The 20,280-nt window shown below is 37.8% G+C and overlaps 7 protein-coding genes across 7 annotated transcripts; 4 read left to right on the top strand and 3 right to left on the bottom strand.

The window, feature by feature from the left end:
* Positions 1 to 1,745: 1,745 nt before the first annotated feature.
* Positions 1,746 to 2,999, top strand: B0P05DRAFT_524030 (uncharacterized protein). Its single transcript, XM_051576153.1, has one exon. It carries the CDS (start codon positions 1,759 to 1,761, stop codon positions 2,968 to 2,970), a length of 1,212 nt encoding a protein of 403 aa, XP_051439042.1. The 5' UTR covers positions 1,746 to 1,758; the 3' UTR covers positions 2,971 to 2,999.
* Positions 3,000 to 3,015: 16 nt separating this feature from the next.
* On the top strand, positions 3,016 to 4,915 carry B0P05DRAFT_524029 (AP-1 complex subunit MU-1). The gene is made up of 10 exons (XM_051576152.1): positions 3,016 to 3,054; positions 3,101 to 3,192; positions 3,241 to 3,331; positions 3,378 to 3,576; positions 3,619 to 3,763; positions 3,807 to 3,936; positions 3,986 to 4,293; positions 4,334 to 4,457; positions 4,535 to 4,684; positions 4,740 to 4,915. The coding sequence occupies exons 1-10, from the start codon at positions 3,042 to 3,044 to the stop codon at positions 4,805 to 4,807; spliced, it is 1,320 nt and encodes a 439-aa protein (XP_051439041.1). The 5' UTR covers positions 3,016 to 3,041; the 3' UTR covers positions 4,808 to 4,915.
* Positions 4,916 to 5,346: 431 nt separating this feature from the next.
* Positions 5,347 to 6,257, top strand: B0P05DRAFT_461758 (Metallo-dependent phosphatase-like protein; the record flags this gene model as incomplete). Its single annotated transcript, XM_051574088.1, has 2 exons — positions 5,347 to 5,756; positions 5,822 to 6,257. 2 exons carry the CDS (start codon positions 5,347 to 5,349, stop codon positions 6,255 to 6,257), a joined length of 846 nt encoding a protein of 281 aa, XP_051439040.1.
* A 64-nt stretch (positions 6,258 to 6,321) lies between these two features.
* B0P05DRAFT_524025 (adenylosuccinate lyase) lies at positions 6,322 to 8,211 on the bottom strand. The gene is made up of 2 exons (XM_051576151.1): positions 7,717 to 8,211; positions 6,322 to 7,672 (listed from the first exon to the last, which is right to left on the bottom strand). The coding sequence occupies exons 1-2, from the start codon at positions 8,042 to 8,044 to the stop codon at positions 6,561 to 6,563; spliced, it is 1,440 nt and encodes a 479-aa protein (XP_051439039.1). The 5' UTR covers positions 8,045 to 8,211; the 3' UTR covers positions 6,322 to 6,560.
* A 2,852-nt stretch (positions 8,212 to 11,063) lies between these two features.
* B0P05DRAFT_483726 (coth protein-domain-containing protein) lies at positions 11,064 to 13,067 on the top strand. Its single transcript, XM_051575231.1, has 3 exons — positions 11,064 to 11,270; positions 11,315 to 11,449; positions 11,504 to 13,067. Exons 1-3 carry the CDS (start codon positions 11,070 to 11,072, stop codon positions 12,965 to 12,967), a joined length of 1,800 nt encoding a protein of 599 aa, XP_051439038.1. The 5' UTR covers positions 11,064 to 11,069; the 3' UTR covers positions 12,968 to 13,067.
* On the bottom strand, positions 13,060 to 14,233 carry B0P05DRAFT_524015 (uncharacterized protein). Its single transcript, XM_051576150.1, has 7 exons — positions 14,153 to 14,233; positions 14,073 to 14,112; positions 13,890 to 13,996; positions 13,751 to 13,849; positions 13,629 to 13,710; positions 13,473 to 13,584; positions 13,060 to 13,424 (listed from the first exon to the last, which is right to left on the bottom strand). The coding sequence occupies exons 1-7, from the start codon at positions 14,199 to 14,201 to the stop codon at positions 13,284 to 13,286; spliced, it is 630 nt and encodes a 209-aa protein (XP_051439037.1). The 5' UTR covers positions 14,202 to 14,233; the 3' UTR covers positions 13,060 to 13,283.
* B0P05DRAFT_524009 (uncharacterized protein) lies at positions 14,233 to 15,898 on the bottom strand. Its single transcript, XM_051576149.1, has 5 exons — positions 15,326 to 15,898; positions 15,232 to 15,281; positions 15,055 to 15,188; positions 14,443 to 15,007; positions 14,233 to 14,399 (listed from the first exon to the last, which is right to left on the bottom strand). Exons 1-5 carry the CDS (start codon positions 15,861 to 15,863, stop codon positions 14,265 to 14,267), a joined length of 1,422 nt encoding a protein of 473 aa, XP_051439036.1. The 5' UTR covers positions 15,864 to 15,898; the 3' UTR covers positions 14,233 to 14,264.
* Between the last annotated feature and the right edge of the window lie 4,382 nt (positions 15,899 to 20,280).

Raw genomic sequence — 20,280 nt, 5'->3', positions numbered from 1 at the left:
GTTGCATTTGTTGCAATTGATAGTCACTGATACTTGCTCTAGGCATTTGTTGCATTTTACGTACTTGTTGTTGGAAATTGATATTGTGTTGACCATGTTTAGGCACATGGCTTAAGAGACCTTCATTCAGGTTGGCTTTGGATGGGTCAGGCATCTTTTTCTTGTTGGATTTACGAGAAGCAGCCTTTTCTTGTTCTAATTGCATCATCAAGTCCATAGCAGATACACTCTTGCGATTGTTTGATTTATCACTATGTTGAGGATACATGGGATACATCTGTTGTTGTTGCATTTGCATGGCTTGTTGGTATTGCTGAATTTGTACCATTTGTTGTGCTTGTTGCATCTGTAATGCTTGTTGCATTTGCATATTATACATTTGTTGTTGTTGTTGTTGTTGTTGTTGTTGTTGATAATAAAACATGTCTAATTCACCCAAAGTAGATCTTCTATTGGTATTGGTGGGCATGGGTTGTTTCATCATGGTATTGTTTTTAGAGCGTGCAATAGGTTCTTCTAAAAGATCTTCTTCTTCTTCTTCTTCTTCTTCAGTCATAGGAGAAGGAACATATTCACTTGAACGAGGAGTAGAATGGCTCATGTTGTCTGCTTCCATCACAGTCATACGCCACTGTTCAATATTGTTATCTGTCAAATGAGTTATGGGTTCAATAAATGCTTCAGTAGGAGGCACCATCATATCACCTGTAGAATGCGCTCTTCTATGAAGACTGGTACCACGTTCAAGTTGTCTTAAAGTAGACATTCGACGAGCATAGAGTTGTTCATCTGTCTCAATAGCTAAAAGGATCAAGAAACATTTCCTTTTTTAGTCACTGACTATATTGCCACGTGTTTTATTGGCTTACCTTGTTTATCTTGTTCATTTTCATCATCATCATCATCATCATCATCACTGGGTTCGATGGTACGTGTTATGGGTACCTTGAGTGGTTTATGAGGAACAGGTGTAGATTGTTTGATTTCGTGTGATGTCATCGCTGGCTTCTGCTCTTCTTTCTCTTCGTCTTCTTCACTTTCTTCTTCTTCACTTTCTTCTTCACTTTCTTCTTCATCGTCACTAGGAACATAACGACGATTTGTTTTGGACGGATGGACTGTAGGCAAATGCTGTTGTTGTGGTTGTTGCTGTTGTTGCTGTTGCTGTGGTTGTTGCTTACCTAATCTAGGATCATAACTATTGGGTTGAGAAGAATGTACTGGTGCCTGTTTATAATGCATTTCATCTGATCGTGCACGACTCATAGGAGGTGCTACCCATCTTTGTTGTGGATTCTGTTTTGCTTGTCGAGTGCGTCTCATCTGTTGCTGCAAAAGTTGAGGATTTTGAATAGAGTGTCGCATTTGATCATCAATATGAGCTTGATGGAAAATAACACTTTTTGACCAATGTTCTGCTTCTTCACCTGCATCAGGGGTCTTGATGGCTTTGGCTAAAGCAAGACGAGATAAGCTTACAGTCACTTCTTCTGCAGACATAATATTGAAAAAAAAAAAAAAAAAAAAAAAAAAGGAAAAGAATTTATTTTATTTTATTTTTTCTGTCTTTATAAACACAGCGCTATTTTTAGTGAGGAACAATCAATTTGGAATGTGATTGCTATTTAAAGAAAATAGCCATTTTGTTACATTCAACAGAGTTCGTTTCATGCACTTTCTTAAAATACGACTATTGATTGGACAAAAAAAATTTTTTTTTTCTTTGTTTCTTTCTTTTTCTTTCACTTTCTTTTCATTATGATGCGTATTTTCTATTTTAACAAGGACAATCCACATGATCCCTTGACTTTATTAAGCCCTCGTCCACTTCATTTTCCTCCTGAGATTATTCAGCGTATTGTAGACTATGTACCTCGCACAAATCTACCTGCCATTGCGAGTGTCAATAGAGTATGGCATGCGACTGTCATGCCTGTCTTGTATCGACACTTGTATATCCGAACATGGCCTCATTGGCTACTGTTGGTCAGAACATTCAGCCAACCATCTTTCTCAAGCCATTATGGTCCTTGTGTCAACTCATTGGTCCTTCAACCTTCGCCTCGTTTAGTCTCGTCTCAACTGACAAGTGCATTAAATCAACGGGTGATTGAAAATGATGATGCACTTCAACCTTCACTCAGGGGATATGTACGTCTAGAACGCGTGGATTATCAAAAGACAGGGCTAGAGACGATCGAGACACCTATGCTGGATAACGAAGAACACGAGAATTATTCAGAAATCGACACCACACACAAAGAATCTGAATGGCTGGCTAGCGTGACAGACGACCAAGTATGCTGTGTGCTAAGACATGCCTCTCAGCTAGAGTATCTTCAGTTATCCGGCTGTGAAAATGTAGGGGACTCGATCATGTCCACCTTGGCTGTGACTAAATCCATGCCTCAGAGTAAATCCATGGTGGGTCTCTGGTTAAGTCTGTTGAGAAACATGACACCCTGGGGTCTTTTACAACTCATACAGGCAGAGAAACAATATGGACTACCAAAGCGATTAAAGCATCTCGATCTAGGCTTTCAAGTCTTGATGACTGATGAAGCCATCCATCAGATCGCAAGTTATTGGGGATCATCACTCACGCATATCCGACTGAACTCTATCTACCAACTCACGGATCATGCTATCCTGTCTTTGGCAGAACATTGTCCTCATCTGCAACTACTGCACCTTGTACGTTGTTGGCCTGTCACTAATGCTGCTCTGCACACACTAGCTCAGCATGGCAAACAACTTAAATATGTCTCTGTGTCTTTTTTGAGTCGATCAAATGAGGAAGGCATCAAGCATTTGATACATCAGTGTCCTGAGCTTGTTTGGTTGGATATCACAGGCTGTGGTATCAATTCCATTTTCAAGTCCATCATTATTGAAGGATGGAGAGACTATCGTAGACAACATCATCTTCCCCCTGTTTATATTAAAGATGGAGCAATAAACTTACTTTAGACTGATTGTACAACCCTATAAATAATTTTGAAACGTCCGCTTTTTTTTTTTTGTTTTTTTTAGTCTTCATCATGGCTTCAGCAAGTAAGTGCCATCAACAACCACAGAAAATATTGACTTGTGTTGTTAGTCTTTATATTAGACCTGAAAGGCAAGGTGCTTATTTCTCGTAATTATAGAGGTGATATTCCTATGAGTGCAGTAGAAAAGTTTATGCCACTGGCAAGTATTTTACTGATGTTGTCCATGACTAACGTGTATAGCAAATAGATATCAGAGGCAGAAGATGAACAGATTCCTTTACCTTGTTTTACTCATGAAGGCATCAACTATTTATACCTCAAACACAGTAATCTCTATCGTAAGTAACACTCTTCTTATAGCGTGTTTTACTCATAACAATATAGTCTTGGCCATAACCAGAAAGAACACGAATGCAGCTTCCATCATGCTTTATTTACACAAGTTGACCGAAGTGTTTTCAGAGTACTTTAAAGAACTAGAAGAAGAATCGATTCGGGATAATTTTGTTATCGTGTATGAATTGTTGGATGAAATGATGGATTTCGGGTATCCTCAAACAACAGAAACCAAGATTTTACAAGAGTAAGTTTGATAGCATGATACATGGCTTCAACTTGGCTATAGATACATTACACAAGACGCCCATAAGCTTGAAGTGCAAGTTCGTCCACCCATGGCTGTTACGAATGCTGTCTCTTGGCGCTCAGAAGGTATTAAATACAAAAAGAATGAAGTCTTTTTAGACGTGATTGAAAGTGTAAATCTTTTGGTAAGTCCAATGGCTGAAACAAATAGACTTAACTTAAGTTCAGGTCAATTCAAATGGTAATGTGTTGAGAAGTGAAGTATTGGGTTCAGTCAAGATGCGATGTTATCTTTCTGGTATGCCTGAACTTCGTTTAGGTTTGAATGACAAGGTGATGTTTGAAGCTACAGGAAGATGTAAGTTATCACTACATATATAAGGAGGAGAAGAACTCATACAGGATAGCCAATGCTTCTTCCAAAGCCATTGAGATGGAAGATGTCAAATTCCATCAATGTGTAAGACTATCTCGATTTGAAAATGACCGTACTATCAGTTATATCCCTCCTGATGGTGATTTTGAATTAATGAGCTATCGACTTCAGACAACAGTGAAGCCATTGATTTGGGTAGAAGCTGTTGTAGAGACATATTCAGGATCCCGTGTAGAATACCTTGTGAAAGCAAGGGCACAGTTCAAGCGAAAGAGTTCAGCCAATAATGTTGAAATTGAAGTGCCTGTTCCTGATGATGCTGATACACCTAAATTCAAGGTATGTAATTCAAGAGCATCTATTTGTTAATGGATCATAGTGCAGCAATGGTTCTGTCTCTTATAAGCCTGAAAGATCATGTTTGGTCTGGAAGATTAAACAATTCCAAGGTGGTAAAGAGTTTATTATGCGTGCTCATTTTGGTTTGCCTTCAGTTCAAGCAGGTAAAAAAAAAAAAAAAAAAAAAAAAAAAAAAAAAAATACGTATTTGGATTGACTGGATCCTAATGCATTCCTATAGCTGAAGAGGCAGAAAAGAAACCACCTATTAACATTAAGTTTGAAATCCCTTATTTTACTGTCTCTGGTATTCAAGTGAGATATTTAAAGATTGTTGAAAAAAGTGGATATCAAGCATTACCTTGGGTTCGATACATTACACAGAATGGAGGTTTGTGTTATCATGATTGTTTATCATATATATTTATTTATTTCTCTTCTTATAGACTATCAAATGAGAATGCCAGAATCTATCAAGGCTTCTAAACGCAACAATGCCAACCAAGATTATTAACGCCCCCCTTTTTTTTATTGTATTTTATTTTGAAACGGCATTTTAAACTTAACTTTATCTGCATCAATAAAAAGGACTCCACTTCTTTATCTTTCTCATATTTTCTTCTTTGTTTTTCCTTTTGTTTTTTACACTTGCTTGTTTTCGAAGTAAATAAAAAAATAAAAAAGAAAGTGCATATGAATTAATTTCCTAAAACCTTCTTTTTTTTCATTTTCTTTATTTGACAACAAAATAACATGTCAACATCCAGTGTAGAAACTCTAAACGACAAGACCTCAATGCATTCAAAATCAAACAAAAAAATCAAATGGATCTTGTTGTCCGTCGTTGCCTGTGTTTTGACAGCCACGGTCATTGCTATTGCTGTTGCTGTGCCCATGGCTCAACAACCACAGATCCAAACAGAACAAGAAAAACCATACAAAGCAGCTTCCCTGAGTCCAGAACCTACAAAACGAGCAACATCGTCCTCCTCTGCTGCTTCTGCGCCTGTGACCTATAGTCGATCATTGATGACACCCGACCATCAGGCCAGCATGAGCCCACCTAGCTATGCATATCCTGTGTCACCTTATGCTAACTTGACAAGACTCAAAGTTCTGGAGGTGTCGCCCAACAGCCGTGTGTTCATCATGGGCGATGTGCATGGCTGCCTGAAAGAAATGAATGCCTTACTTAGTCAAGTGCAGTTTGAAGCAGCCAAGGATGTCTTGATCTTGACAGGTGATTTGGTGGCTCGAGGAGAAGATCCTGTCGGTGTCATTCGTCGTGCTCAAGAGATAGGCGCTTATTGTGTCCGTGGTAATCATGATGACAAGGCCATTCGTACAAAACTCTATCTTGATCAACATGGACTAGAAGCCATGTCGGACGCAAATGAATTGATTCCTGAAGGTAGTGTGGCTGATCCATTGAAATTCGGCAATAGACATCTAGACGTCGCCAAGTAAAGTAAAGACAAATATATGTTCACTTTGATTTAATCTTTTTTTTTTTAAAAAAAAAAAATAGGGCACTTGGTCCTCAAGAATTTGATTATTTAATGGGATGTCCCTTGATCCTGGATATTCCTAACTTAAATGCACGCGTGGTGCATGGTGGTTTAGATCCGGCTATTCCAAACTTGGTAGACAATGATCCTTGGTCTGTTATGAACATGCGAAGTATCATGCAAGAAAACAATCAACCAAGCAAGAAGAAGATGAAGGAACTCAAGAACACGGATGCTAAGCATTGGGCAGAAGTCTATAGAGCGAGTCCATTAGCACATAATAATGCCACTGTTTATTATGGACATGATGCTTCTCTTGGTGTCCAGGTGCATGGCAAGACAGTTGGATTAGACAGTGGTTGTGTCTATGGAAGAAAATTGACTACGATGGAAGTACATTCACAAAAACTATTTCAGGTGGACTGTGAAGCAAGAAAAAAGGACGAAGAGGATTAATCTAAACTAGACTTTTTTTTTTTAATTATTTATTTATTTATTCAATCACAATAAACAAGATGCTTATTTTTCTTTTAAAGATGTAGGCCAATGCAAACTATAACAGAAGCATGTCTATTCAACAGGTATTCATTGGCTATAGTATAATGTGTTTGTTTGTTTGGTCATAAGACAGGAATAGCCCGCTTCGTTGGATACAAACATAGTTGTCTTTGTAAAAGATTGTCCTTTTGCATAGACTCTTTTTTCTTATTTATTTATTTATAACTGTACAGAAAGAAAATTTACATAAAAAAAAAAAGCTTAGACAGACAATTCAGCCTTGCTAGTTTCTTTTAATGCTTCAGCATAGGGAGCCAAAGCAGGCTTCACATGCTTTTCAATAAACGAATCCACTTGTTCAGGTGCACGACCAATAAAAGTAGAAGGATCCAACAACTGAGGAAGATCTTGCCAAATAGGTTCAAAGTACTTTGTGTGTTTGATACGCTCAATCAAGTCATTTTCACCACCTTCCATCTTGACAACATGAGCAGCTTGATGAGAAAGCACACGGATTTCTTCATGACATTCTTGACGATCACCGCCCTTCTTGACCATGGCCATGATCACATTTTCAGTAGCCATGAAGGGAAGTTCTTGAAGAATACGACGTTCAATGACCTTGGGATACACAACCATACCTTCACAAATGTTCTGAAGTGTTGTCAAGATAATATCTGTCGTCAAAAAGGCTTCAGGAAGAGAAATACGACGATTGGCACTGTCATCCAATGTACGCTCAAACCATTGAACAGCACTGGTCTGCAAAGCATCATTGACCAAGATCATCAAGTGACGAGAAAGACTACAGACGCGTTCAGAACGCATGGGGTTACGCTTATAGGCCATAGCAGAAGAACCAATCTGGTCCTTTTCAAAGGGTTCTTCGATTTCTTTCAAGTTGGCCAAAAGACGAATGTCAGTAGCAATCTTGTGAGCAGTAGCACCAAAGCCAGAAAGAGGGTGCAAGACATCAATATCGATCTTACGGGAATAGGTTTGACCACAGACAGGATACGCTTCTTTGAAATCAGAGAGTTCAGTCACAAGTTGGTCGAGTTGCTCCACCTTGTCATGATCACCATTGAAAAGAGCCATAAAGGAAGCTTGTGTACCTGTTGTGCCCTTGACACCACGCATCTTGAGGTCATCGCGTGCACGCTCAAAGTTTCTTAAATCCCATAAAAGCTCTTGGATCCAAAGAGTAGCACGCTTACCGACAGTCACAAGTTGAGCAGGTTGGAAATGTGTGAAGCCCAAGGTAGGTAAAGCACGGTATTCTTGAGCAAACTGAGAGAGAATGTCAATCACATGAGCCAATTTCTTGATCACTAAATCATAGGCGTCTCTGATAATAATCAAATCACCATTGTCTATGCAGCATGTCAACAACAGTTGTGTCGTATTGCAAACTTACCAGTAACATAACATGAAGTAGCACCCAAATGAATAATAGGAGCAGCAGCAGGTGCAACAAGACCAAAGGTATGAACATGAGCCATGACATCGTGTCTACGCTTCTTTTCTTCTTCAGCAGCAACCTTGTAATCAATGTTGTAAAGATTGGCCTTCATTTGCTCAATAGCTTCGTCAGTGATGTCTGTCAAACCCAATTGTTTTTCGGCAATAGCCAAGTTAAGCCAGAGTTTACGCCAAGTAGAGTAACGCTTGTCTTCAGAGAAGTTATAAGCCATCTCTTTAGAGGCATAGCGAGAAGTTAAAGGAGATTGATACTTGTCGTGCATAATACAAAGGTTAAAAGTAATGAAACAAAAACAAAAAGAGAAGAGAAGAAAAAAAAACAAGATCCCAAATGCATATTTATAAAATCAAGCATGACTCTTCATCTAAGTGGCTTTTTTAGATTTTGATAAACTCAGCGAATGACACATTCAACCCAAGTTCGTACAAAGAAGAAATCAAGCGGGACCTAAAGATCTCATCTTATTGCCCATAAAAATCTTAACGTTAACCAGAGAACCATATTGGAAGCACATTAGCTGAAATAGCTGACATGTCAGACTGACAAGCAAAATGGTTTTGAACACTATTTAGACCCCGATGCAGACAAGGATACTTGAGCCATAAACACAGTTCAGGCTTCATCATTGCATCAAGTTCTCTTGCACATATCTAAGCGCTAATGCCTAAAGGATCAACCCATGAGTTCTCACTTGATTTTGATCTGATGTTTGAATAACCTTTCTCGCTATTAGAAATGCACGGGGGCAGGAACTACTTCTTTCTTTCAAACTTTGCTAGATATCACACTTATGATTAAAAAGAGGCTATCTACCTCCTTCTTTATTTTTACTAGAATCAACAAGGCTAGTGAAATCGTCAGTGAAAAAAAAAATATGCTTCGTAATGTTGCTCAGCACTCTGTTAAGCGTTTTTAAAATGCTTAGATCAGAGCCATTTTCATGGGCCATGAAGCAATTTAGACTTTCAGTAGACAACTGCCGTCGTAGACAATAGACTTCTTTTGTAGGTCATCTCAAATTCAACAGAATATGTATCACCCATATTTGCACTAGGAGTCCACAGTCAGAAATTTTGAAACAAACTGCTTTGTTGAATATACTTGTTAGATTAAGATTGCAACGACACAGGATGCTTATATTTTAATACGTCTTTTCTTTATCTAAGAAAGGGTTTATTTGTGTCTAGAGAGAATATGGTAGAATGAAGCAAAATAAACTGATTTATTTTAAAATGCATAGCAATCATACGTTTATGCCAAGCTGGCCGCTTTTTTTTTTAGAGTCACCAAAAGAAGCAAGTTGTCGTGTTTTCTTTTAGTTGTACAGATGCTTGACATCGCCTCATTTACTGATTCTACTTACTGTACTGTTTCAACATTTTTGAGAGGAATAATATTGTAGGATAAATAAAGGTTCATGGATCAATAAGATGGGAAAAAAGAGCTCAATAGGGCGATAGCACTTGTTCATTTCAAATACCAATCTATTGATATTAGCTCTACCTGCTAGAATTGCTTTGACAAGATACTTCAACAAACACTTTGCGATAGATGATGATGAACAAACTAGCTGTCATGCTAAAACAAGCGTGAATGATTGATTATTTATAAAAGGAACAGTTTGTTCGAGTGGGATAAACATTTTTCATGACAACGGTTCTATCCGAGCTCGATAAAAAGCGAAAAGCATGGTCAAAAAATACGGAAAGACGACGGATGGTTTTCATGTCGAAGCTTTGAGCTCCGTTCCTTGGTTCTTTAGATACCTCGGATATGCAATAAGTCACACCACCTACCTCTCAATTCCTCATTTGAAACATATTGCAAAGAACAAGCGATATTCATGTTAGTATATACTGAAATCATTTGCTTGTTCTATTACAATCACTTTTATTTAAATCAACATGCTTTTTTTTGGGGTGATTGCTTTCAACCCATCAAATAGCTTTGGTCTCACTTTTTACGTAAAAAAAAAATTAGATTTTATCAAATATTTTTAAACAAAGTGTATCATAGAGTACTTCATAACTTGCTGAGGCCAAGAAGAAATATCGTGAAAGCTTGATGAAACGCCTATACCCTTTTTTTTTTGAAACAAACGGGGTGTTCCCCCCATAAATACTTTATTGACATCTAGTTACTGTCAAATTATGCTAATTGAGTGTCGCTTTCAATTTCAAGTCGGACAAACATATCATTGATTATATAGAGTCCTATGAGAAAAAAAATCTCTTTCCCTATATTCTTTACTTTCATAAAACTAATGAGATACTTGTGAATTCACTTTTTTTTTTGTTTTTGTTTACAGTTTATCAGGTGCCTTTATACTTCTCCAGCAGAACAAAAATAACTTTCTTGGTTCTAGGCTACGCTTTGGTATCTACCATTGCATTGACTCTGTTTGTTGGGAATAGTATCCACACCTTCTTTTCATTCTTCCATGCTGATTGTTTTAGTCTTTATTCATCAGTGGCCTGACTTTGTCCATACTTGTTTACTGACTTTCAGTATTGCCTCATTACTTTTTTTTGTCCATTTGACGATCCTACTCTACGATGGAATTCATCTTCTGGCATTCAATATTCTATTCTTTCCATATACAGATAAAAAAGGAAAACAATGCGTTGCTCAGAAAGTATGTATCACATTGGAAGTCGAAGTAGATTTGTTTAGGTACGACAATACACGCCATATATTACTTTGACAGTTTAACATAACTTATTTGATCTGATAAGCAAATTTCATGTCTTAAAGGAGATCCATTTTATTCCATAAATCAGCATAATTGACTAATTCAAACATGCGATAAAAATAAAAATAAAAAAGTTTACGCATTTTATACATCATTTAACTAAAAAAAAAAAAGCGGAGGTTTGGCTTAGAAAAAGGTCGTTTAACTATAAAAAAAAAGCGGTAACCAGCTCAACAAAAAGTAGAGGGGAAATGAATCCCTTTGATTGGTTACTTATTTTTATATTTCAATTTAAAAATGATAATTTTTTTTAGATGGTAAGACACATAAAAGGAAGCTATTCTTTTATATTTCTCGGTTATCTACCCCTTTTTAAAAAAGAAAGGCACATGAGATCACCTTGGTTTACATCTAGAATTACACAAAAAAAAAGATTTTCCCAAATGGTCGTAACACGGATTTACTAAAAAGCCCCTTTGTTTCTTTAACTCCTATTAATAAACTTTTACCGCACAAACACAAAGTAAATCAAATTTACTATTTAAATGCAATCCTTTTTTTTTTTGTATTTCTTTCCCTTTTTTCTATACATCTTATGAAGTTCTCTCTTGCCCTCGTTTCTACTTGTTTATTAGTAGCCATTGAAGCTGCCTCTGTTAAATTTAATGTCATTGCACCCAATGCTACTGATGTTAAAGTATCTGTCAATGGCCAACAAGTAGCTCTTACTGCCTCTATTCCCAACGTTCCTTATTACACTGGTAATGCCGAAGTGGGTTCTGCTAAGGAATATAAGGTAAGCAGTAAAAAGATCGACCGATTGTCTCATTTTTTTTTTAGTATGTTTTTGGCGGTGTTGAAGAATCTTTCTCCCGCGCCCTTGATAGTTCTAAATCATCTACATTAAATGACTTTGCCAATCGCCCTGTCACTTATGCCAATATCCCTCAATTGCCTTGGCCCATTGAAAAAGAGGTAGGTTACTTTTCTCCTTAACATCATCTCCTTACTGACAAGCATACTCTTTAGCCTCAATGGACTCGTAAAGGTGCCAAAGAACCTATTTTCGATGAAAACTATATCCCTACTGTCTTCTTCACAGGTGATGCTTCTGCTGTAGACAATCTCGTCAAGAATGTACCTAAGGACAAAGTCACTGGTGCACTGACCTTCATTGGTTCAGACTATGTCAATACATTCAACAACGTCAGTTTTGGTATCCATGGTGCCGGTAAAAAGAACAACAATGCCAAGCAATCCTGGAACTGGAAGCTTTCTCCTGGTGATGTGCTTGCGGATCGTACTTTCTTTAAGCTCCGTCATATGGAAGAAGATCCTACTCAGATTCGTGAACGTCTCTATGCCGATATCTGTCATGCCTTAGGTACTTATGCCAACGAAGCCAATATGGTCAGACTGTTTATCAACGGTGATGGTTTTGGTACATTCAACATGTTGGATGATATCACTGATTTCTCCTACATTAATGCACAATTCTATGATGGTAAGGCCCCTGCTACTCAAGGTCTCTTGTACGATGGTATGTCGGGTGCTGATTTCCTTTACCACCCTGAAAGCACAGATGGCTACTCTTCTTGGGCCCCTAATCCTGCCAATGCTCAAGGTTATGAAGCCTTGGATCCTTTATGTAAGGCCTTTAATGAAACCAATGTCCAAGACAACGCTGCCCTTGCTACTTTTGAAAAGATGTTTGATACAGAACGTTTCTTGCGTTTCATGGTGATTGAATACCTGAATGCTCACTGGGATGGTTACTGGATGGGCCAGACCAACGATGGTGCCTATAAAGATGTTGAAAACAACTACTGGTACTTCCTCGACCAAGATTTCGATGGTACCTTTGGTGTCAATTTGGCTGAACCTGAAGGCAATGGCTTTATCTCTGTCTCCTACAAGGACTGGCCAGCTCGTTATCCCGGTGGTATTATGGCCAACCGTCTCTTACAGAACAATGACAAAAAGGCCATGTTTGAGAAATACTTGACTGAGACTGTCCGTGTGTTGTATAACAATGTCACTTTAACTAACCGTGTCTTGGCTCTTCATGAATTCCTTTTGCCTGATCTTGAATGGGATCGCTCCATTGTTCAAAAATCACCCGGCATCAACTTTGGTTGGACCATGAATGAAGTCAATCAAAACTTATGGCAAGCTGTGTCTGCTCCCAATGCTAATGGTGGCGGTGCCTCTTTTGGTTTAGTCCAATGGATTGCTGAAAGATCTGCTGCTATTGCTAAAGAATTTAATGTTTCTATTGTCACTACTCCTCAAGGCCCTCCTTCCAATACTACTACTACTACTAATCAAGGCAATACCACTACGGTTACACCAGGTGGTAACAGCAATAAATCTTCTGCTTCTGGTAACGCCAGTAGTTCTGCTCAAAGTACTGAAAGTACAAGTGCTGCTCCTCGTGTTGTTCCTGCTTCTATTGCTCTTGTTGCTTTATCCGCTCTGGTTGCTCTTGCTTAATTCCCTTTTCGTATTTCTTTGTTACCCACTTAAAAAAAAGATACTAATCCATTCTTATAATGTAATAATAAACTATACACATACTTTATTGAGTACAGAATCTAAGGATAATCGCCTGTGTTACGTAACAAAATGGAGTGTAACCTATTCTTTAATGAAGAGTACAACATATAAAAAAAGTAACCAATCCATCTTCTTTAGAGCATAAAGAAATCAAACATGCTTTGTTTGATAGTGAACAGACAAGTAATGGAGTTTGAAATCATATTGTTATGCTGTCAACCTGTGTATAAATATATAGTTTATTTTGTACGACTTAAAAAAAGGATTGTCTCTGTTGCTGTTGCTGTTGTTGTTGTTGTTGTTTAACTTGTGAAGCAGATGGAGGAGGAGGTAATAAAGGAACCAATCCACCTTCGTTAGAAGTAGAAGCAGGTTTTTGTCTTGTTCTTTTAGCCTACCATCAACTATAAATAGCCAGTTTAAAGATATAGATATACATTACCCCGACATTACCAATGGTGATATTGATCGTTTGACCTTCTTTTAGACTATAATCTTTTTTAGGTGTTGTGTCTGCTGCACGCTCAACAGCTTCTTTTTCAGCTCGAAGTTGTCTACCCAACAATTGAATTCAAACGATGCTATCCAGTCCACTTACTTTACAAAATCTTGTAGCGTTACATTAAAATCAAACGCATCTGAACGCTCTTGGAAACCCATACCAATAAATGCATGTCGACCTATTAATTGAGTACTCAAGCTGTCAACTGTCTAAATTACCATCACTTTCAATCTTCAATACAAAATAACGACTGGAATCCAATACAGCTTCTACAGAATTTGAATGGACCTGATAGGGACAGACAGCAAACAAATCACCTGACATTTCTTAAGTTGAATTACATGATAGAAGAATTACCTGTACTGTTGTCTTCCATACGAATCTCACATTGTTTGCCTTTAGCTACAATCCTCAAACGACCTTTCCATAAGAAACTAGTGGCAAGGTCTCCCCACTCTGCAGCTCTTTTTAAGCATATATCAATACTTTCCTCTCTCTCTCTTTTTTTTTTTTTTTTTTTTTTTTTGTTATTATATTTACCTATAACCTCTAGCTGCTGTTCTAGGAGGGATTTTATAGACTAACTTTAAATAAGAAAAAGTTGAACAACCATCATGTACCATAACATTCTCGAATAATGAGTAGAACACTCTCGTAATCTTCTTCCATCGTTTCAATAAAAATAAAAAATGAAAAAAAAAAAGGCGCGTATGAACGGTATTTTAATTGTTATTATAAAGAGGCACTTGCTTCTGAAGATGGATCTTCATCACTCATGATACCAAAATCATGTTCACTTCGTACATCTTCATCATATTCTGGTGTGTGTTGTTCAATAGTAAAGATAGGCGTATGTTGTTCAGATATCTAGTAAGAGATAAGTAACCTATACACTCTTGTTCTTTGTTACCCTATGAATCTGTTCATAAAAATGATCCAATTCTTGTCTTGTACGGCAATAGAATCCAATCATCATAGAAGGGTCTATGTTGGCAAGAGGAATCTTGCGCGGTATAGCACAGTGATAAGTGACAAAATCTTCTCTTGTATAGTCTGTTAAGCTCTTGGTTTCTAAAGCAGGTCTTGAGAAATGAGGATCTAAATAGATCAAATCATCTCCTTGAAGACCCACAAAATAAAGTGAAGAATTCGGTTTACCACCTGCAATACCTACAAACCAAGGTAGTTCAAAACATGCCTTGAGAGCAGGATAATAGGTGGGATGAAGGGAATCAATGCCTAAGCGTAAAGGAATCAAGATCAAGACAGGTTTAAATTGAGTTTGTTGCTCAAATACAGTTGGTGCATTGGAGGCATGATACGCAGGATCATCCATGCCTAATTTACATAGACTTGTAAAATCACCTCTTGGTTTTTTCCCAGTGACTACATCTTGAACACCATCTTGATAGATCACACCATCCGCTGCAATATAGACAGACAGATGAGCAGGTTGAAAATCAGATACTAATGCTCTAGTCCAACAAAAGTGAGTTGATACAATCCAGGCAACAATACTTACTGAATAACTTGACTGATGGTACTTGGACCAAACCATTCACCAATATGTTTGCCCAATTGTTTACCCAGAAGTGCAATACGATGAATAGAGAATGGTGCTCTCGGTGACAATTCATCCAAGAACCAATGCACAATCTACTTGAAAGGATTAATGGTAACCATGACCCATTAGTCTAACCTTGTTGTATTCTTTTCTTGTGGCTGGTGTTTGCCTTTGACGTCGCCAGTCTAATCAACATCAGTAAAGATAATGACAAGAAGCCAACCATTACCTCTGGATAAGAAATGAATCAATAATGTGTTTGCCAATAGACTCTGTCCACTTCGAAGCATACATCCCCACCCAATGTCTGTCTTGTGACTTGAAGGTCGAATAGGAGGATAGTTGTGACGATAGGTCATCCATAATCGGGAAGTAAAATCCTCATAGAAATCAGGCGGCCAAAGCAAAGCAACTGCATTTGTATCTTGTGGTTCTTGCTGTGTATCTGGTCTAAACATGTCATCTTTTTGTGCCTCTAAAATAGCTTGTTGCATTTGATCTAAAGGTTTGGTATAATAAGGACATCCTAATAGCCAAATAATCATATCTGTCTCATTGGGATGCTGAGCAAAAAAAGAGCTAGAGAGTTCGGATCCAGAGGTCCATAGATTGGACATAAAATGACCTAGTTTGAGGGGAATTTCTGCTGCCAGATAAGAAGAATTCGTTAATAACTTGTCTTTCAGAGGCGCAGTGCTGAGGCGATTGCTATTTTGAGGTTGAGGAAGTTCTTTGTCTTTGGTGATGGTCGATTCGTTGTGTGTCATTTCTATAGTAAAGATAGAAAGGAAGAAAAAATAGAGAGAAAAAGAGAGAATAAAATAGCATCATGCATCTCTCTCTCTTACATTGACCAATCATGGCTGCGTGTTTGTTTTTTTTTCCCATTGATATTGAGAACACGTACAAGGAATGAGATTGGCCGCAGCAATACAATGTTAGGGAGGAAGGCAAAAGAACAAGACTTTATTTATTAGAAACAACAAAAACTAATTTAAAGAGATTGCCGTAATCAGCGCCAGACCTTCCTTAGCTTACCCTGCCATCTTAATATACTATACTAAATAGAAGAGAGAGATCTATACTAATCTAAGTGCAATAAGGAAGCAAAAGAGCAAAGACGCTCTAAGTGGCACCTTAGTCGCTCTGAAGTAATAAAAGAAGGGAAAAAAAAATATAAAGAAGAGGAGGGGATGGCAAAAGAAAGTAAACGAGGTCAGTCATGGTCCGACGATCATGTGTGCCACTAGGGAATAAGGATGATAATGAAGTGAAAAGAAAATGCTCATAGAACTCAAATAAATAAGAGGAAAAACAAAAGAAATAGCTATAGAAACGCGTTAGTAAAGTCTACCTGATTGTTTAAAAAAAGAAATGGAAAAGGACGCGTTAGACGCTTTCCTTTTTGTTGGCACATTTTCACGTGATCCTTCATCGTATTGCTTAATCTTAAAAAGGGATGTTTGATTGTGACTGTATTTTTTGATCTTGGACAGTACGCTGCGCCTGTGAATTTCTTGTGTGCGTTTTGTATTTTTTTTTTCTCAACCTAGTATTCAATGTATAAACCAACAGGTACACACATGATGATCAAAAGAGAAACTAAACGACATGTTAGGTACGAACGTGACACCTTTGGGCAATAAACGGCGTTTTGCTGATTCACCCAACGAAAAAAGAGAACATTCACCTAGTAAGTATAATGACATTAAAAGGAAGGTGTATAAACTTATTCTTAGGCACACGTTCACCTGTCGCTTCCTCTTCCATCCCAGCTTCTCCTTCTTCAACAGTAGCTACGGATGGTTCCACACCCAAGAGAAAGCGTAAGAGTCGTTGGGGTAACGAATCTCAAAAAGTGATTATTCCTGGTTTGCCTACTTCCATTTCAAAAGCAAACAGAGATCAATCTGAGAAATATTTATGTAAGTTCAACCTAAAAGATGCTAGTTAATCATTGTCTCTAGTGCAAATCAGACTTGAAGAAATCAACAGAAAAATACGTACCAATGACTTTTCAAGTGAACGCGACAGGTAAACCCTACTTGAGCGTGTCTTTTTACTTACTCTCTATAGATCGCCTTCTCCTGAACCCATCTATAATGCTGAAGGTAAACGTGTGAATACAAGAGAAGTCAGAGTCAAAAAGAAGCTTGAAGACGAACGTCATCGATTGATTGAGATTGCTATCCGAACCATTCCCAACTTTAGACCTCCTCTCGACTATAAACGTCCAACAAAAACACAAGAAAAAGTCTACATTCCAGCTAAGGAGTTCCCCGAAATTAACTTTATCGGTCAATTGATTGGTCCTCGTGGCAATACACTAAAGAGCATGGAAGCAGAATCCGGCGCCAAGATCAGTATTCGTGGTCGAGGATCTGTCAAGGAAGGCAAGTCAAGAACAGACGCTGCTGCCAGTGCCGGGCAAGAAGAAGATCTCCATTGTCTCGTCACGGCAGATACAGAAGAAAAGGTCAAAAAGGCTGTCAAGTTGATTGAAAAGGTGATTGAGACTTCTGCTTCTGTGCCTGAAGGTCAAAATGAACTTAAGCGAAATCAATTGCGTGAATTGGCTGCTTTGAACGGTACTTTGCGTGATGATGAAAACCAGACGTGTTTGAATTGTGGTGCTTCTGGCCATCGACGATATGAATGTCCTGAAAGACAAAATGTCACTTCGAGTTTGACATGTCATATCTGTGGTGGTATGGGTCATATTGCTCGTGATTGTACGCAGCGTAATAATCCTGAATTGGCTAACCAGATGCGTGAGCGTGATTCTCAGTTGGACAGTGAATATATGAATCTAATGGCTGAATTGGGTGAATCTGTTCCCGGTGCTGATAATCGAGGTGTAAGTATACACAAGTATGGATAAAGGGTTTATATTTACCTTCTTTTGATTAGTATGATAACAGAGCTGCTGCTCCATGGCAACAACCCAGAAGTGCTCCTGGTGTTCCTGGTGTTCCTGGTGCTGCTGCACCACCATGGCAACAGCCTAGAGCAGGCGCTGCTGCACCACCATGGTCAGCATCCAGTGGTGCTTATGGTGCAAAGGATACAGCTAATGCGCCATGGCAACAGAGCGGATATGGCTATGCTGCACCTGGTGGCTATTACAATGCTTATGGTTACTATGATCCATCACAGCAAGCTGCTGGTGCACCTTGGCAACAACCAACACCAGCAGCAGCACCAGCAGCAGGAGATGGCTCTGATCCTTGGGTAAGTTATTTATCGTTTGTAATGCTGGGTATTTATTTTATTGTTTTAGGGTATGGCTCCTCCTCCTCCTCCACCCTCTTCCTCATATGATGGTAGTCAACCTCCTCCTCCTCCTCCACCTTCTGCTGATCCTGCACCTCCCCACCTCCACCAAGCTCTTCTTGAGCTGCACACATATCTATCTACACCCCCTTTCCGGAAATAGATTGCATAAACATAAAAACTCTTTATACACAAAACTACAGATGGCAATAATGATTGCATTCTCACTAAACTCAATTTGTACGCATATATAAAGAAAAAATGGCAGAAGCTCTTTTATTTTTTATACATTGCATGATGGACAAGTGGGTTTTGCTTTTGTATTTCTGAGTTCTAGGTGCTGTTCTTTTTGTCTTTTCCTCTACATTTTTATTGCGGTTTGTAAGTATTAGTCTAGAGAAAAAAAGAATGGTCTTCGAGCAGCGTGCACGTATATACGTAAGAAACCAATATTTGAAACACCGAATCCGTCTCCTGCATGATATTCATTGTAAGTTATGTCCAAAGCTACCCTCTTTGCCGTCAAAAGTGTCATGTATCATAGTATATTTTACTCGTATACATTTTTTGCATTTACTGGTGGTAGAATTGGAGCCTGTTTGCTATTCGATATTACCAAAAAAAAAAGGCTGATTTTCCATCAATTACAGTGTACAACAAGCTTTGAGTGCAGATTTGAAGGCAATGTTCAAATTACATCGCCTTTTTTATCTTAGTAAATTCGATTTCTTTTCTTTGGAAGTATTTGGAGACGGTATTACCTAATTTTAATTGGATCAGACCTACATGGGACCTCCATAGATCCTCCATGAGTCAAAAAATAAATTTCACAAAACAGCCAAACCAATAGTACCATTTGACTCCTGGGATCAAAAGAACATGTTGATAAAAAGGGTCATTTTAGTAGTATGGTTGTCGAGTAATGGTCCATCAAATAATAATGCATTTAAGCTGTGTTGTGAGCATTTTTACTCCAAATGGTATATAAGACATATAGTGTGCTATCTAGCATGTCAAGAAACATAGAAAAATAGAAAGATACGCATCTTATAATGCAAATGTGGGGTTAAATGGACATAGAACTTACCATGTAACTATGTTGCGAAGACTGAAATGGAAGGCAATGTAGATTGGCTGGTTTATAATAATTGATTGGGTGTGTAATGTAGAGTAAATATTGATAATGCTCTTTATAATACTTCCGTTAATAGTGTTCTCACAATGAATAGATTTTAGTATGAGATAATGTTCAATTAAAGGTTTATGAGTCTATGCTTATATAAACAATGATAGTGTGCAAGAATAGACCTGCTTTGATAATGTTCCTTATAAAAATAAAGATAATGTTCAAATAGGGATTTACATAAAATAAAGAAAAAATAAACTGATAAGTTGTTCAGGGAATGATACCCAAAAGTAAAGGTAAAGTAAACTTATGAGCGAAAAGCCTGTCTTTTATTCAAAGAAAATCGAAGAGTATTTGATCGAATGGTCATTTTTGACCATTTTTCACAAGTCGCCATTTTTGGATCAAATCAACTCCAAATGTATCATATATGTTAGTAAACATAGTCTGTAGGTATTTAGAACATTTGTGTGTGTGTAAACAGGCTTTAGAACATCTTCATACGCCTAACAAAAAGACAAGAATTTATTTGAGTTGTTGTCTGTCCAGTGGCTCTGTTCCTTTAACAAGTAATACATTATCGAAAAACACATTTAAAGAAAATAGCTTATCAATATAAACAATTGATCTATTGAATCTGGTGAGTTAAATGACTCGAATCTTAGTCGAGTGAACTTCTATATTGCTATCAATTATAGAGTGTCAGGTCACAAGTATTTGGTTTATTTGTACGATCGACAATGAAATCAATACATTTACGCAAAAAAAAAAAAAAAAAAATCTCA

This window comes from Gilbertella persicaria, assembly GCF_025201335.1.
Source record: "Gilbertella persicaria strain CBS 190.32 chromosome Unknown B0P05scaffold_3, whole genome shotgun sequence".
Classification (NCBI taxonomy): domain Eukaryota; kingdom Fungi; phylum Mucoromycota; class Mucoromycetes; order Mucorales; family Choanephoraceae; genus Gilbertella; species Gilbertella persicaria.
This window is presented reverse-complemented; position numbering and strand designations above follow the sequence as displayed.